General features: G+C 43.6%; 1 protein-coding gene across 2 annotated transcripts in view; it reads left to right on the forward strand.

Annotated features, from left to right (window-relative positions):
* Nucleotides 1–18,339, forward strand: part of ctps1b (CTP synthase 1b) — a 60,173-nt gene extending 41,834 nt beyond the window's left edge. For both annotated transcript variants that reach the window (XM_060847316.1, XM_060847315.1), the window contains exons 13-19: nt 829–872; nt 2,783–2,879; nt 5,211–5,266; nt 5,591–5,687; nt 7,149–7,293; nt 14,506–14,599; nt 15,970–18,339. In XM_060847316.1, coding sequence (XP_060703299.1) covers nt 829–872; nt 2,783–2,879; nt 5,211–5,266; nt 5,591–5,687; nt 7,149–7,293; nt 14,506–14,596 — 530 coding nt within the window. In that variant the 3' untranslated portion in view covers nt 14,597–14,599; nt 15,970–18,339. The remainder of the gene's footprint in view (nt 1–828; nt 873–2,782; nt 2,880–5,210; nt 5,267–5,590; nt 5,688–7,148; nt 7,294–14,505; nt 14,600–15,969) is intronic.
* The last annotated feature ends 373 nt before the right edge of the window (nt 18,340–18,712 follow it).

The following is an 18,712-nucleotide window of genomic DNA, read 5'->3' on the forward strand; positions in this document are numbered from 1 at the left end:
TCTCAGACGCCAGCAAATTAGGATCTGAAATGTGTTGAGAATACTCCACTTTTATTTCATTCTCTATGAAATATAATGATTGGGCCATAGATAGAGAATTAGGTAGCAGGTGAAATAATAGATTTTAAAAAAATATATTCCAATTTTGTTTATTATAAGGGAGAACTTTGACATTCCACAAAAGAGAATTTGTTTTCTTAGCCAGAAAGGTTTATAAGAAGTCGGTAAAGATTTAGTTATAGTTGACTGAAGCGTGTAGCTTTTTTTGAGGGTTTCTTCAGAGAAATTAATAAAGGACATGTTCTCATCGGTTCAGTGATTTCTACTTTATTACAACCTACAAATTTCATATGCACCCTGAATTCACTGAAAACAACATGTTTGTTCCAGTGGATCATTGATGGTAATTTTATGACAAAATCTAGTTTATGTCATTATTTGTGAAGTTTGACTTGAGTTTATACTTTTGGATTACCACATCAAGACCTCATTTTCCACCCTGACCAACACACATGTTATCGTTTATGTTCCCTTATTATTGTTATAATCCTAAATGTGAACTGTGCATTTTTTAACCAAATCAGTACATCTGGCAAACATAGTTTAAAATTTTCATTGCTTTGTTTTTGCTGTCAAGCGATTTATTCTTTCAATAGTTGTGCTTTTACTAGGAAAAGGATAGAGCAGAATATGATGTATTTGCCAAAGTCAGCCCTGTTACCTCTGACCAGCATTGCTATTTAATCACTGATCATTTTATACAGGTTTAAAAAATACATAAAATCTGTTTCAAATGCAGTGTTTTATTGTATGCATTTGCTTCTACAGATGCCAATTCCACTGAATTTAATCCTAATACAAAGTATCCTGTGGTATGTATGTAATATCCACTAAGTTAATTGTGTTTTTTGTTTAAGCACTTGCTAAGTTTGGAGCTGAGCTGGTCAGTCATTTTCAATGAAGTGAGGAGGAATATCGTTTTGGCCTATTGTTTCACATGTCCCTTGAACAATGATATGAACCTCTGGTCACTTTGAGAGAAGGTCCGCTTGCTTTGTCACATGGTGTGTTGAAAAGCACAGTGCTTTGTTCCCTCCATCCAGGAGTTTTCCCAGGAGTTCATCATCCGGTAGCCCAGCTATAAAATGTCCATTTGTTTCTCAGGAACGTGGTTAAGATCAGAGGTTAGACAACACCACATTATAGTCCAACAGATTTGTTTGAAATCACAAGCTTTTTCACACAGAGGGTGGTTCCTATGTCGAATTAACTGCCAGAGGATAGGTACATGAATAGGAAAGGTTTGGAGGAATGTGGGCCAAATGCTAGCAAAGGGGACTAGTTTAGTTTGGGAAACCTGGTGGTCATGGGTGAGTTGGATTGAAGGTTCGGTTTCTGGGCTGTTTGACTAAATGGCTGAATGTCTTCCTCAGGGCCTGTGTTCCTAATGGTGACCATGTTGACCTGCGACAGCGCTCACCATAGAATCTATTTAAACAGCCATTGCTGATTCTCTCAATTACCAGCCAATTTAAAGATGGTTGACTTTGTGACAGAACGGGAAACTGATTTCCCAATGGAAGAGAGTAGTAAAACTTATTCCTGATTGTTCATAACGTCGATTTGCATTACAGTTTGTTATTAACCTTAAAAGAGTACAGATTCGTCGAAGTGTGCAATGGTGTCATTTAAGGTATCTTGGAGAAAGTGAGGACTACAGATGCTGGAAATCAGAGTCAAGAGTGTGGTGCTGGAAAAGCACAACAAGGGGTACAAGCCCTTCATCAGAAATCACTCCTGATGAAGGGCTTAAGACCGAAACGTTGATTATCCTGCTCCTCGGATGCTGCTTGACCTGCTGTGCTTTTCCAGTACCATACTCTCAACTCATTTAAGGTATCTCCCCACTATCAAAAATTAAACTGCAAGAGAAGATTGTTTTATGTTGTTTTCCCTAGAATTATTTAGGATATTCTGACCAACATCACCCGCTTTTGTCAGGGACAAGTCTGTCGGATTGAGAAAAAGGGAAGACCTTTTTTGAATGGAGATAAGGAAAAACTTCTGCAGCCAGAGAGTGGTGAATGTATAATATTCACTGCCACAGAAGGCAGTGGCTATCAAGTCATTGAGTGTATTTAAGACTGAGCTAGATAGATTCTTGATTGTCAAGGAGATCAAGGGTTACGGGAGCAAGTGGAACAGTGGAGTTGAGAAACTTATCAGCCATGATTGCATGGCGGAGCAGACTTGATGGGCTGAATGGCCTAATTTCTGCTCCTATTTCTTATGGTCTTATTATGGAAACAGAGTCAAGCCCTTCAAACTGCCAAATCCTTCTAACTGAGGTTAGAGATTTCACTGTGTCTAAAATGGATGGCCAAGAGGCAAAATTGAAGATGAATTTTCTTAATATCTATCTCATAAAAACATAAAATCAAGAGATAGGAGTAGGAAGAGGCCATTTTGCCTGTCAAACATGCTCTGCTGTTCAACGTGATCTGTCTGATCATGTACCTCCACTACAGCTTCCCACAGAATCCTCACATCCCTTCAATCCCTCTGCATCCAAAATGCTGACGGTGAGCCATCCGTTGACCCTTGGATTGAAAATACTGATTGACTGAGCTTCCTGAGGTTGAGAACTCTGAGGAGATAAAAGCTATAAAACCATAGCATGCTGCGGGTGGTAGTTTGCAAGTTGCTTTGGTCAAATCAAGAGTTTAATGCTGATATGTTAGCAAGATGAAGATTTTAACATTCTTTGTTACATTTTGTACAGGTGATAGATATGCCCGAACACAATCCCGGAGAGATGGGAGGGACCATGAGACTCGGCAAGAGGAAAACCATCCTGAAAGAAAAGAATTCAGTATTAAGTAGGAGATTAGGTTTATCTTTTTGAGTTGCAAATGTTGTTTTGTTTTTACTCATCCTTTCATGGGCATCACTGGCTGGGATGGCATTTATTACCCATCTGTAGTTATCGCTGAGCAGGTGGGAGTGAGCTGCAGGCCATGTGCTGAAGATAGATTCACAATGCCCTTTAAGAGGCAGTTCTAGGATTTTGACCCAGCGTCAGTGAAAGAATGATAACATATTTCCAAGTCAGGATGGTGAGTGGTTTGGAGGGGAACTTGCAAAGGATGGTGTTCCCATGAACCTGCTGCCCTTGTCCTTCTCTATGGAAGTGGTTGAGAGTTTGGAAGGTGCTGTCTAAGGATCTTTGGTGAATTTTTGCAATGCATCTTGTATATAGTACATACAGTACAGTGTTGGAGGGAGTGCATGTCTGTGAATGTGGTGCTAATCATGTAGTGTGATTTGTGCTGGATGTTGTCAAGTTTCTTGTGTTGGAACTGGCCCCATCCAGACAAGTGGGGAGTATTCCATCACACTCCTGACTTGTGTCTTGTAGATGGTGGACAGGCTTTGGGAAGTCAGGAGGTGAGTTACTCACCACCATATTCTGAGCCTCTGACCTGTTCTTGTAGCCACAGTGTTTATGTGGTGAACAAAGTAAAAAATCACACAGCACCAGGTTATAGTTCAACAGGTTTATTTGGGAGCACTAGCTTTCTGAGCACTGCTCCTTCATCGTGTGGTTGTGTTCAGTTGAGTTTCTGATCAATGATAACTTCCCAGGTTGTTCATAGTGGAGGATTTAGTGATGGTAACAAAAAGCACATCTCTTTTCCAATTTAAAATGAATATGATTCAGCAAAGATTACAATAGTATCATCAGGTATCAGGCTAATGCATCGAAACCTTTGATCCAAAACCTTTTGGCCTGAACTGAAGCTTGTTTTTTGATTTGCTTTGATTTATTGTAGTCTCATGGACCTAAGTACAGTGAAAAGTTTTGTTTTGTGAGCAGTACAGGCAGATCATAGCAAACAAGGACATATGGATCATAAGGGGCTTAGACAGTGAGGCACACAGGATTACAGCTGCACAGGAGGTGCACAAAGAGAGATCAACATGAGATTTGAAATTAGAGAGGTCCATTCATCAGTCTAATAACAACAGGGAAGAAACTGTTGCTGAACCTGTTTGTCCATGTGATTAGATTATTCGGCCCAACAATCCACATCGACCCGCCGAAGCGCAACCCACCCAGATCCATTCCCCAAATTTACCCCTTCACCTAATACTACGGGCAAGTTAGCATGGCCAATTCACCCAACCTGCACATTTTTGGATTGGGGGAGGAAACCGGAGCACCCGGAGGAAATCCATGCAGACACGGAGATTGTGCAAACTTCACACAGACAATCGCCTGAGTCTCTGGCGCTGTGAGGCAGCAGGGCTAACCACTGTGCCACCCAAGATTCCACAGAACACTCCAGCGCAGTACAGGCCCTTTGGCCCTCGATGTTGCGCCGACCTGTGAAACCAATCTGAAGGCCATCTAACCGACATTATTCCATTCTGTTCAGTATCTTCTGCCTGAGGGATGAGGTTGTAGGAGATCATTACCTGGGTAGAAGGGGTCTGTAATAATGTTGGCAGCCCTTCCATAGCAGCAGGAAGTGTAGGTGGAGTCCATGGGTGAGAGGGTTGGCATCTGTGATGGTCTGGGCTGTGTATACAACTTTCTGTAGTTTCTTACAGTACTGGACAGAGCAGTTGCCGTTCCAGGTTGTTATGCACGTGGATGGTATGCTTTTAATGATGCATCTGTAAGAGTTGGTGAAGGTCTTTATGACATGCTGAATTTCCTGAGTCGCCTGAGGAAGTTAAGGCGTTGTTGTGCCTTCTTGACCGTCACATCTACATGGGAGAGTCAGAACAAATTGTTGATTATCATCACTCCTGGGAACTGCTGTCCACCCTCTCCATTGATGTAGATGGGGCTGTCACCTCCTTCTCCTCTCTTCTGGAAGTCAATTATCAGTTTTTTTGTTTTGCTGACATCGAGAGAGAGAGAGAGATTGTTATCAATGCACCAGGTCACCAAGCCCTCTATCTCCTTTCTACATTGTGATTCGTTGTTTGATATCCATCCATGGTGTTGTCAGCAAACTTGTAGGTGACGATCATTCGTAATTTGGCAACACCGTGGTGGGTGTACAGGGAGTACAGTAAAAGGCTGAGAACGTGTCCTTGCAGGGTGCCCGAGTTGAGGATTATTGTGGAGGAGGTGCTGTTGTGTATCTTCACTGATTTTTCACAAAAATAATTGGTGTGTTTTTCTGTGCTGCCTTCAGGGAGGTTGTATAAGGATTGTGACTACATTGAAGAACGTCACAGGCATCGATATGAGGTACAAACTGCTTTGTTTTATTTGTCCCCACGCAGGCTTTCTGCACTCTTTGTCTGGGCAAATGAGTCCACGAACAATAGTTTTCTCAGTATAAATGTATAAATATTCTCTCAGGCCTGTGAAGAAGGTTGAGTTTTTCCCCATCAAGTTTCTCCTTCATTGTATTTTCTGAGTTTTAAGTCTATATTGAAGTGTTTTTCTAATTGATACTACTTTTGTGAAGTTGTGTTGGATTCTTTGATTGCCAAAGCGTTTTACCGAATCCACCCACAAGTTCCACCTTGAAGCACTGAACGAAAATGCTTCAAACCTGTTGTATTTCAGGTAAATCCTGAAATGAGAAGTAACTTTGAAGAAAAGGGATTTCGTTTCGTTGGCCAGGATGTGGAGGGAGAACGAATGGAAATAATTGAACTTGATGGTGAGTGAGGAGGGAGTGAGATATAACACAAGTTACTCTTTAGAAATTATTCTGAATCTCATAGCTCTTTAAACTAAAAGGTTTACAATTTGCACAAATATTTTGGAGAAAGCGTTATTGTATTTGCATGTTAAGGGGATGATTAACTCGGTTTGTTAAATGGCTAATGTGTGGGTCAGGATAACACAACAGTGTGAGTTCAGTTCCAGTTCCAGTGCAGAGTCGTTCTCCTCCAGCTATATCCATATATCCAGCAATGTGTATGGACAGTTGCCCCCCCTCACCCCCGGTTATCTGACAGAGTGATATGATAACAGTCCCTCATGAATTATGGCTAATTACCTAGAATATTAAAAGTTTGAATAAATCTGCAGGCTGCTTAAATATGCAAGCTTGACACATTCACTGTTCAAATATTATTTTGGTATAAAGTTTTGTAAATTTTAAAATGATGCCATTTAGTTTGGAATGCCATTTTTGAGTCTTTTTATTAATTCTTTGAGTGGGCAAAGCCACTTTGCTGTGGGTATGGGGTTATTTATAGGCAGATTTCCTTACCTTAGTGAATCTGCTAGGTATTTACAACAAAGGTTATATGCCCCAACTAGCTTTTAATATATTTTTTTAAATTGAATTCAAATTTAACTATTTACCATCGTAAGATTTGAATCCATGCCCCCATGGACATTAGTCATATTGACCTTGTGAAATTACCCCTATGCCATAGCTTCTGCTACAGTCTGTATTTTTGCCATTAGGCCAGTGAATCATAGATCCCTGCAATGTCAAAACAGGCCATTTGGCCCACTGAGTCTGTACTGACCCTTCAAAGAGCATCCCACCCAGACACAGTCGCCTACCCTGCATTTACCGTGGCTAATCCACCTAGCGGGCTCACCCCTGGATGCAGTGTGGGCTCTTTATGCTGCGTGTAGCCTACAACCCACCAGTCTGGTTTATAGATTAATGTCTGCTTCATGGAGAGCACAGAAATGAGCAAGTGAGCGGAGGACCCCACATTAGGCAGTCAGCTCACCTACATGAGCAGGCCTTGTAAATATCTTCTCAACATACACTCTGTCCAAACCAGTGGACAGAGGTCAGTGGTGGAGGCTCGGTCGTTGAGTATTTTTGTTGGGCAAGGAGTAGATGGGAAATGTGGACTTCAAAATGCCCAAGAGATGAGCCATGATTGGATTGATTGGTGGAACAGGCTGGAGGGAGTAAATGTCTACTCCTGCTCCTGTTTTGTATTTCATGCCAGCTCCTGTTTCCCAGAGTGATCAGGAATATTTTGAACCCCGCGTTGGTCTTTGTGAATGTGAAAGTGTTGGACGATAAGTGTGATTCTGCCTATTGTTTATTTGACTTTCATGACTAATAAGATTTGCTGCAGGTAATCGGAAGTTTTGTAGTGGAGTGCAGATCTTGAGGAAGTGTTCTCATCACTGTCTTTTTCAGAGCATCCCTATTTTGTTGGCGTCCAGTACCACCCAGAATTCACCTCCAGACCAATGAAACCATCGCCACCTTACTTGGGCTTGATGTTGGCTGCTTCAGGAAAACTTCAGCGTTACTTGGAAAAGGGGTGCAGGCTGTCACCCAGGTAACTAACTAATGCAAGATGCACATATTTCTGTCTGTTTGTTCTACTGTTAATATAGAAACAATATTAAGATAAAACGGTCCTTCTCTGGATAGCAGTCAGTGACAAGCGGTGTTCCGCAAGGCTCAGTGTTGGGACTGCAACTTTTCACTTTATATTTTAACAATCTAGATGAAGGAACTGAGGGCATCCTGGCTAAGTCTGCAGACGATATAAAGATAGGAAGAGGGACAGGTCGCAGTGAGGCGATGGGGAAGCAGCAGAAGGTTCTGGACAGGTTAGGAACGTGGGCAAAGTAGTGGCAGATGGACTACAACATGGGAATGCACTTTGGTAGGAAGAATAAAGGCATGGACTATTTTGAGAAGTCTGAAGTGCAAAGGGACTTGGGAATTCTAGTCCAGGATTCTCTCAAGGTAAACTTGCAGGTTGAGTCAGTAGTTAGGAAGGCAAATGCAAAGATGGCATTAATTTTGAGAGGACTTGAATATAAAAGCAAGGATGTACTTCTGAGGCTGTATAAGACTTTGGTCAGACCACACTTGGAAAATTGTGCACAGTTTTGGGGCCCATATCACAGGAAGAATGTACTTACCCTGGAGCATGTTCAGAGGAGGTTCACAAGAATGGTTCCAGGAATGAAAAGCTTAACATGTGAGGAGCGTTTGAGGACTTTGGGTTTATACTGGATGGAGTTTAGAAGGATGAGAGGGGATCTAATTGAAACATACGGAACACTGAATGGTTTGGACAGAGTGGATGTTGAGAAGATATTTCCATTGGTAGGAGAGACTAGGACCCGGGGACATAGCCTCAGAGTAAAGGGAAGACCTTTTAGAATGGAAATAAGGAGAACCTACTTCAGTCAGAGAGTGGGGAATCTGTGGAATTCATTTCCACAGAAGGCTGTGGAGTCCAGGTCATTGAGAATATTTAAGACTGAGATAGATAGATTCTTGATAATCAAGGGGATCAAGGATTACTGGGAGAAAGCAGGAGAATGGGATTGAGAAACCTATCAGCCATTTTTGAATGGCGGAGCCGTCCCTATGTCTGATGGTCTGAGTTCTGCTCCTGTATCTTATGGTCTTGTTACCAACTTTCTAATTGATTACGTTTTCAAAGGTACCTTGCAAAGGTGCCCTAAGGATAGGGATGAGTCGAGGGAATAGCCAGCCATATCTCCGACAGAGTAAAATGTGGGAAAATGTGACATTGTTCACTTTGGCTGGACGAATTAAAAGCAGATATTACTTCAGACTGTGGACCACTGCAGAATCCTGAGGTGCCGTAGCATTTAAATGTTTTGGCCATTTGTGTTCACAACTAAGTTTTTTTTATTTCCATGTATTTCTACTATCTGTGGTTGGTTAAGAAAAGATTTTTTCTTATGGAACAGCCATTGTAATCGGTCTCACATCGTTCACAGGAACACAGGAGGAGAAAGCAATAGAGCATTATACTGTTAGATTTGGAGGGTACAGGATGGAAAGATGCCTAAATGCTAGCTTTGAGTACTCTGGCTGAATGGACTGTTTCTGTGCAGTGAATTCGATGTACTGACAGTGGGACAAAACTGTAAAAATAAAGTAACAACTCTTATTGCATGTCAGTGGGTTCTGTACTTCCCTGACCCTTAACAAAATCAGAAATTGCTGGAAAGGCACAGCAGGTCTGGCAGCATCTGTGCAGAGAAAGCAGATTTAATGTTTCCGTCTTTTGTGACCCTTCTTTAGAACAAGGCTTACCATTTCCCACTGCTCAACATTCGCATCTTTCCCCTTCTCTGACATTTTCAGCACCTCCCCTCTGCTCCCTACTGTCCACACCATCCATTACAATCTTCAACATCTTGACCTGAAAGTAATGGTGCTGATATTAAAGGATTAAGTGTCTGTTTAATCTTCATATTTTTGTGGATGTTATTTGGTGATTCAATCAGATTTGCAGAGAAGAAGCTGGACACATATATACCTATAATTTTCATGCTGACATAACTGAAAATGGGATTGGATTACTGTCAAATCTATCAGTGATGTGAAACTATTGCTTCCCTGAAAATAGGCAGCCTGCCCATAATAAGTGTATTGGGAATAATATTACACGAATATCCATTTACATCACAGTTTAATGTACCCGACTGGTCAAAAATATAATTATTATAATCTTCAAAAACTGCATTTTCAGAACAGAAAAGAAATTTGTGCTTTTGACATGTTATAGTTCTTCGCGTCTGAATATTAAATATTGATTGTCCTGCATTACAAATCGCTGTCCTAGCTGGTTGAACCACTTACAATAGGACTGACTGCTGAAAAGCAGCAGAGTGTTAATTTCTCACATTCATCAGCATTTAGAATTTAGTCTTAAATAAAATAAATGCTTTTCATGGCTAGGATACAATAGCCATGATTAGATAAACAGCCTGCTGAGGTGGTATAAGGCAATGGTCAGACCACATTTGGAATATTGTGAGCAGTTTTGGGCCCTGTATCGAAGGAAGTATGTGCTGGTGTTGGAAGGGGGTCCAGAGGAGGTTTACAGTAATCATCTCAGGGATGAAGGGTTTGTCATATGAGGAAGGGTCAAGGAATCTGGATCTGTTGTTGATGCAGCTTAGAAGGATGAGGAGGTACCGATTGAAACTTGGTAAAAACAAGGACTGCAGATGCTGGAAATCTGAGTCTAGATTAGAGTGATGTTGGAAAAGCACAGCAGGTCAGGCAGCATCCAAGGAGCAGGAAAATCGACATTTCAGGCAGAAACCCTTCATCAAGAATAGAGGCAGGGTGCCTCCAGGGTGGAAAGATAAATGAGAGGGGGGTGGGGGTGGGGAGAAAGTAGCATAGAGTACTATAGGTGAATGGAGGTGATAGGTCAGAGAGGAAGAAAGGCAGGTAGCACAGGTCATGGGGACAGTGCTGAGCTGGAAGGTTAGAACTGGGGTGAGATGGGGGAAGGGGAAATGAGGAAACTGGTGAAGTCCACTTTGATGCCCTGGGGTTGAAGTGTTCCGAGGAGGAGGAAGAGGCGTTCTTCCTCCAGGCATCGGGTGGTGAGGGAACGGCGGTGGAGGAGGCCCAGGACCTGCATCTCCTCAGCAGAATGGGAGGGGGAGTTGAAATGTTGGGCCACAGGGAGGTGGGGTTGATTGATGCGGGTGTCCCAGAGATGTTCCCTAAAGTGCTCTGCAAGGAAGCGTCCAGTCTCCCCAATATAAAGGAGACCGCATTGGGAGCAACGGATACAATAAATGACGTTGGTGAATGTGCAGGTAAAACTTTGATGGATGTGGAAGGCTCCTTTGTGGCCTTGGATGGAGGTGAGAGAGGAGGTGTGGGTGCAGGTTTTGCAATTCCTGCGTTGGTAGGAGAAGGTGCCAGGACGGGAGGGTGGGTTGTTGGGGGATGTGGACCTGACCAGGTAGTCACGGAGGGAATGGTCTTTGTGGAAAGGGATAGGGAGGGAAATATATCCCTGGTGGTGGGGTCCGTTTGGAGGTAGTGGAAATGTCGGCGGATGATTTGGTTTATGAGAAGGTTGGTAAGGTGGAAGGTGAGCACCAGGGGAGTTCTGTCTTTGTTACGGTTGGAAGGGTGGGGTTCGAGGTCGGAGGTGTGGGATGTGGACAAGATGCGTTGGAGGGCATCTTTAACCATGTGGGAAGGGAAATTGTGGTCTCTAAAGAAGGATGCCATCTGGTGTGTTCTGTAGTGGAACTGGTCCTCCTGAGAGCAGATACAGCGGAGGTGGAGGAATTGGGAATACAGGATGGTATTTTTGCAGGAGGTAGGGTGGGAAGAGGTGTAATCCAGGTAGTTGTGGGAGTCGGTGGGTTTGTAAAAAAAAATCAGTGTCAAATCAGTCGTCATTAATGGAGATGGAGAGGTCCAGGAAGGGGAGGGAGGTGTCAGAGATGGTCCGGTAAATTTAAGGTCAGGGTGGAATGTGTTGGTGAAATTGATGAATTGCTCAACCTCCTCGCGGGAGCACGAGGTGACGCCAATGCAGTCATCAATGTAGTGGAGGGAGAGTTGGGGAGTGGTGCCAGTGTAATTACGGAAGATCAACTGTTATACGTAGACAACAAAGAGACAGGCATAGCTGGGGCCCATACGGGTGCCCATGGCTACCCCTTTGGTCTGGAGGAAGTGGGAGGATTTGAAAGAGAAATTGTTAAAGGTGAGGACCAGTTCAGCCAAACGACTGAGAGTGTCGGTGGAAAGGTACTGTTGGGGACATCGGGAGAGGAAGAAATGGAGGGCTTGGAGCCCCTGGTCATGGCAGATGGAGGTGTAGAGGAATTGGATGTCCAGGGTGAAGATGAGGCATTGGTGACTGGGGAACTGGAAGTCTTGGAGGAGATGGGGGCTGTGGGTGGTGTCTCAAACATATGTGGGGAGTTCCTGGACTAGGGGGGATAGGACAGTAAGGTAAAAATAATGACTGGGGATGCCGGAAACCAGATTTTGGATCAGTGGTGCTGGAAGAGCACAGCAGTTCAGGCAGTATCCAAAGTGCTGCGAAATCGATGTTTCGGGCAAAAGCCCTTCATCAGGAAAAAGGCAGTGAGCCTGAAGCGTGGAGAGATAAGCTAGAGGAGGGTGGGGGTGGGGAGAAAGTAGCATAGAGTACAATGGGTGAGTGGGGGAGGTGATGAAAGTGAGAGGTCAGGGAGGAGAGGGTGGAGTGGATAGGTGGAAAAGGAGCTCGGCAGGTAGGACACGTCTGGACAAGTCATGGGGACAGTGCTGAGCTGGAAGTTTGGAACTAGGGTGAGGCGGGGGAAGGGGAAATGAAGAAACTGTTGAAGTCCACATTGATGCCCTGGGCTGAAGTGTTCCGAGGCGGAAGATGAGGCGTTCTTCCTCCACGCGTCTGGTGGTGAGGGAGCGGTGGTAAAGGAGGCCCAGGACCTCCATGTCCTCGGCAGAGTGGAAGGGGGAGTTGAAATGTTGGGCCACGGGGCGGTGTGGTTGATTGGTGCGGGTGTCTTGGAGATGTTCCCTAAAGCGCTCTGCTAGGAGGCGCCTAGTCTCCCCAATGTAGAGGAGACCGCATTGGGAGCAACAGATACAATAAATGATATTGGTGGATGTGCAGGTAAAACTTTGGATGTGGAAGGCTCCTTTAGGGCCTTGGATAGAGGTGAGGGAGGAGGTGTGGGCACAGGTTTTCCAGTTCCTGCGGTGGCAGGGGAAGGTGCCAGGATGGGAGAGTGGGTTGTAGGGGGGCGTGGTCCTGACCAGGTAGTCACGGAGGGAACGGTCTTCGCAGAAGGCGGAAAGGGGTGGGGAGGGAAATATATCCCTGGTGGTGGGGTCTTTTTGGAGGTGGCGGAAATGTCGGCGGATTTGGTTTATGCGAAGGTTTGTAGGGTGGAAGGTGAGCACCAGGGGCGTTCTGTCCTTGTTACAGTTGGAGGGCTGGGGTCTGAGGGCGGAGGTGCGGGATGTGCACGAGATGTGTTGGAGGGCATCTTTAACCACGTGGGAAGGGAAATTGCGGTCTCTAAAGAAGGAGGCCAACTGGTGTGTTCTATGGTGGAACTGGTCCTCCTGGGAGCAGATATGACAGAAGCGAAGGAATTGGGAGTACGGGATGGCATTTTTGCAAGAGGTAGGGTGGGAAGAGGTGTAATCCAGGTAGCTGTGGGAGTCAGTGGGTTTGTAAAAAAATGTCAGTGTCAAGTCGGTCGTCATTAATGGAGATGGAGAGGTCCAGGAAGGGGAGAGATGTGTCAGAGATGGTCCAGGTAAATTTAAGGTCAGGGTGGAATGTGTTGGTGAAGTTGATGAATTGCTCAACCTCCTCGCGGGAGCATGAGATGGCGCCGATGAAGTCATCAATGTAGCGGAGGAAGAAGTGAGGAGTGGTGCCGGTGTAATTACGGAAGATCAACTGTTCTACGTAACCAACAAAGAGACAGGCATAGTCGGGGCCCATACGGGTGCCCATAGCTACCCCTTTGGTCTGGAGGAAGTGGGAGGGTAGGACAGTGTCGAGGTAGGCTGGGATGAGTTCGGTAGGGCAGGAGCATGCTGAGACAATGGGTCGGCAGGGATGCTCAGGCTTGTGGAACTTGGGAAGGAGGTACAACCGGGCAGTGCGGGGTTCCTGGACTATGAGGTTGGAAGCTGTGGGTGGGAGATCCCCTGAGGTGATGAGGCCTCCTACTGTCAACTCAAAGGCACCTCCTCCTACCACCCCCTCGACCATGATCCCACCCCCCCATCACCAAACCATTATCTCCGAGACCATACAGAACCTCATCACCTCAGGAGATCTCTTCCCACAGCTTCCAACCTCAGAGTCCAGGAACCCTGCACTGCCCAATTCCACCTCCTTCCCAACATACACACAGACACCCATATGCACCCCCTCACAGAGTTAAGACACTCTGCACTCACTACCCACACACACTTTCTCACACTCACAACCCCCACCCCAGACAGACAGACACACACACACACCCACATGCACACATATATTTTGTGGGTTGAATTTGTACTTGCAGAGTTACATTGCACTTTGCTAAAAAACTGCATACATTCATGTAGAACTCTGAGCTCAAAAACTGCATGAATTTATGTAAAACTCGGTTATCTCACTTTTCAGATTAGAATCAATCTAAACATCAGGTCATAGACAGAGAACACAGGGGTCTAACACTTTCAACATATTGTCTAGCTATCACCATTGTTAACAACTAACCCGAGAATGCAACTTCTAATAAAAGGTTTTGTGATTTACACATGAAAGAAGTGAAACTATCACTGTATTCGAACAGATGAAAGACTCAACAAAAAATCAAGGTATTTTTCAATGTATAATTTCAGTTACATCACACTGTAAATTTTTGCTATAAATTCTATGTGTTAAGATTGATTCCTCCACTATCGCCTGATGAAGGAGCGTCGCTCCGAAAGCTAGTGTGCTTCCAATTAAACCTGTTGGACTATAACCTGGTGTTGTGTGATTTTTTTACTTTGTCCACCCCAGTCCAACACCGGCATCTCCAAATCTTGGCAATGTTAGCAGTTAATGTGCTGCAGCTGCTGTGGGCGAAGGCAGCCAACGTTCGGGTGTCCTGCTGTTAATCCCTAAATAATCCTGTGCTCGGGGTTGGGGTTGGACGATTGGTGTATATGTGTAAAAGGAAAACAAAAAAGCTCCACGTTAATGAATGCCCCATAACTTTGCTTTCTCCAGAGATACCTACAGTGATCAAAGTGGGAGCAGTTCACCAGATTCTGAAATTGTTGATTTGAAGCTGTCAGCCATTCTAACACACGAATCATAACTGGTAAGTGATGTGGCCAAGCTTGGATCCTGGCATCTCCTATCCCCTTTTAACATCATCTGCCTCTGCAGATTCCAACGTTTTAGATGGGTGCTGCTTTTCGAAAGAACATACATGATATAAAGAAAGTGATCTTAAACTTCTATCCTAAAGTCATTATTTACAAATATGGTGTATAGTAAAAGCACTCATTACTTTATAATTACATTAAAGAACTTTGAAAAATTACCTCTGTTGCCCCCTGCTCTTCCCGCAGTGTTCGTTACAGCCTGGGAGTGTAGTGGTAATGGAAACACAGCAGCTAATTTGTACCAGCTCCCACAAACCGCACAAGGATAGTATCAGTGGTTTGTTGAAGCAGTGTTAGCCGGGGCATAAATACTAACTGGGACCGAGGTGAAAATTCCCAGCTCTGCTTCCAACAGTACCATGGGATCTGTTACATCCATGCAAAACCCTGTTTGGATGATTGGGATTGAGTGTAGCAGCTTCTCCCTGTTTTTTCTTTTCCAGAGGTGTGTACTTGCTAATGCGGTCACTAAGTTGGTCAGTGTCCAAGTTGGACAGTGGAACTTTGTATTCCAACCATTCTTTTTGCCTCTGATGATATTTGAATCAAATCTTCAGCCACTGCTACAAATTGAAGACTGCTGCACCTTAGCACCTATCAGATCTGCTCCCCAGGTGGCTTAGCTGGTAACGGTGTTGAGCTGCAAGGATAAAGCAGATCTCAGAAAGTTAGGTCTTGTCAGTGCTGCACTTAGTCAAGGCAGCTGTGCGTGCTGTAATGGACTCCTACCATGTGGCTTGAAAAATGATAAATATGCCAGGATTTTTCATCTTAATCAAGTGGCATTTCCCACACCCCCAACCACCTCCACCACCAAGAGAGTGGGCATAGCATGTAGGCAAGTAGTGACTCGATGGAGAAATAATCAACTAACACTGTCTCATGAAGCATGAAAACTTGGTTGAAATGCTGGAGAATGGCAACTGTAAAAATCCTACCCCAGCAAGGAGCTCCAGGGAAAGAAAATGGAGAAAATTGCTATTTAATTTTTGAACAAGAATAAAGGGTTAAGAACCAGCACAAGTCCCACAGGCCTCAAGCCTGTTCTGTCGTTAGTAAGGTCATGGATGAACTTTTTGTCAACTTTCCTGTCCCCATTCCCTTGATTCCTTAGAATCCAGATCTATATCAGTCTCCTTTTCGAATATCATTGACATCCACGGACATCTGGAATAGAGAATGCCAGAGAAGTTGTTTTTCAACTTCGGCCCAAATGAATGATCTTTTATTCTAAGATATTGACACTTGGCTCCACACGCTCTGCCAAATCTTAAATGTTTCTTCCCTCTCTGCCTTTATCCAGGTATCGCTTCATTCTACAGCTCTGAATCACTGGTGTTTGAACTGCGACATCCACTTGATGTAAGAGTATTACATACTTGGTGTGTTGGTCTTGTCCACACAGCACACTGCCTGAGAGACACTGTTCGTTTCATTTTGTGTTACTGTGTGACGTCTGTGAAAATCCTATCCATTTATTACATAAAAGGAATTATTTTGTGTTCATGTCTCCTGACAGCCTTCATAGATTTTAGAGTTAAGTTCTTGAATCTGGAATGTTCTACAGTGACATAAAATCAAAGTAACATATTGTAATGGAATTAGCAAGGATCATGTGGCATACATTTGGGACACGACGATGCAACAACAATTGTTCGTTTTGAAAAGTTCCCATCTCCCAACATTCTTATGTTTATGACAAACTGTACTTTTATTTTGACACTACCTCTGCAAAATGTGGTTTGAGCAATGTGCTAGTTCCTTTTTACTCAGAAGCATCCTGTGTCTGATTCAAGCTTCTCCTAATGTTTGTTTTCTTTTGTACCTCCATATGTTGCAGGTGTAGGACGGGAAGGATGCATTTTCCTGTTTAGCTTATGCACTGTTACACTTGGTGTGAAACTGGTTCTGTAAAAGTTTATTTCATGTTGTTGAGAAATGTAACTTCTTATTTTTACATGAGGGTGGAATTACTTGACTTTGTTTAGAAAATGCAGTCACATTATTACCATTAAGAAAGAACAGTCAGGCTATAATTGGGATTGTACGGTTTCATGTTTCCATTCATTGCAATCAAGTGATCTACAGCTGATTTTTGGAGATTGGGAGCAGACTTCTTAAAAGAAGTAGCAGCAGCGTATTAACTTCAGCCTTGTTCCACCAATTAGATATATACCGAGAGCAGAACCTGTATTGAAAGAGCTGCCTCAAAGGTTTAACCAGTCCAGAAAGGAGGTTGGAGTTCACCCCCATGTTTCCACATCTCAATGGTGTGAAAACTGCTTGCTTTATTCATCGTACACGTTGGCATTCACATGCGGAAGTGAGAATGATCCCACTATCACCTGATTTCTGCTTGAGTTCTTGCTCTGGCTTCAAGGCTGGAACAGGATGAAAAAACATCAAAAGGGCTGAACTAGCAAGGTCACTTCGAGAATGTGATTAAATGTGCCTCTTTTCCTTAAGAGTTGTTTTGAGACTCTGTTCCCCACTCATTCCCACGGACTTTAGGTCAGTTTAGAAGACGTTGCATTTTCTGCTCTTTTTGTTTTATGTCACCTCAGCAAAATATGGCTCAATGGGGTTGATGTTGGAAGGTAGTTTGCCCAGGATGAGGAGCTGGAAATTACATGGGACAACCTCAGGATAACGAGGTAACAATCTAGGGCTAGGTCCGGTGAAAATTCTTCTCCCAAAAAGTTGTCAGTTGTTGGAATTCTCTGAGAATCACCAGACCTCTGTGGTTATTTTTGAATTTCTTCAGGGCTAAAGTTGTTATATTTTAGGGATATGGGGATAATCCATGACCGTAGCATAATTTTCAATCTGCCATTCTCTTACTGAGCGACATAGCAAACTTGGCTTTGAATTGTATTTCTTTGGTAACTTTAGATTTTTTTATTTATTCATGAGATGAGGGCATTGCTGCCCATCCCTAAATGCCCACTTATGTGTCAACGATATGACCATCTGGAATCAGGTGGAAACCAGACCTGGTAAGGATGGCAGTTTCCTACTCAAGGGCATTTGTGAACCAGATGGGTTTTTCCAACTGTCAGCACCGTCATCATTAAGTCCAGATTTTTAAAAATGGAATCCAGATTCTGCCAACTGATGGGGTGGAATTTGAGCCCAGGTCCTCTCAGCAGTGCCCATGGCTCTGGATTGATAGTTCAGCAATAACACCACAAGTCCATCACCTCTCCTGGAGATTGATGCTGGAGTAATGATGGTGACTAAAGACCGGGTTCAGTCTGAAACAAGAGTGGAATTGCCAACAAATTCATTTGCCTCGTTGATGCCTACTAATAACCCAAACTGAATCAGCTTGGTTTATTCTCATTTCGGTAAAACAAAAATATATTCTGTCCATGGTTAGACCCCTTCCCCAGCACATTAATACAATAGTCTGAACTTATCAATGCAAGACATCCATTTAATAACATGCACTAGGACTCTGTATGCACCTCCCCTCACTCTGGTTCATTAAATTGCAGTCAAGTGGGAAGAGCTATTGCTGGAATGTGACTTTTGTAGAATGCAAGTGGGTATGTTATCATATCCCCAAGCTATATCAAACTTGAAATAAAACTGTGCCTGCTTTTATAATTCATCATGGAAGTAAACTCTTGATTTATATAATCTTGAAATAAAGATGAATGGAAGTATTGTACAGTTTTGAGATCTCTGAATTTATCATCTCTAGCAGCATTTTTCAGTCGATATTCTTTTACAAAAAGTTCTGTTTGCAAATCAGTGTTGTGGCACCTACTCGTCATTTTACTGCTCTACAGATTTTTTTATTAGTGCAGCTTTTCCCCATTTCAGTTTCCAAATCACTGGGTTATTAATGTGTCCAGTGTGCAGATCATATTAACATATCTGTACTTAAACTTTGATCTTCTCTGACATTGACATTGTCTGACATAGTCACTTGGAGAAAGTGAGGACTGTTGGAGATGAGAGTCGTGAGTGTGGTGCTGGAAAAGCACAGCAGGTCAGACAGCATCAGAGGAGCAGGAGAATCAACCTTTCAGACGTAACTC

The sequence above is a fragment of the Hemiscyllium ocellatum genome, chromosome 30, assembly GCF_020745735.1.
Source record: "Hemiscyllium ocellatum isolate sHemOce1 chromosome 30, sHemOce1.pat.X.cur, whole genome shotgun sequence".
Classification (NCBI taxonomy): domain Eukaryota; kingdom Metazoa; phylum Chordata; class Chondrichthyes; order Orectolobiformes; family Hemiscylliidae; genus Hemiscyllium; species Hemiscyllium ocellatum.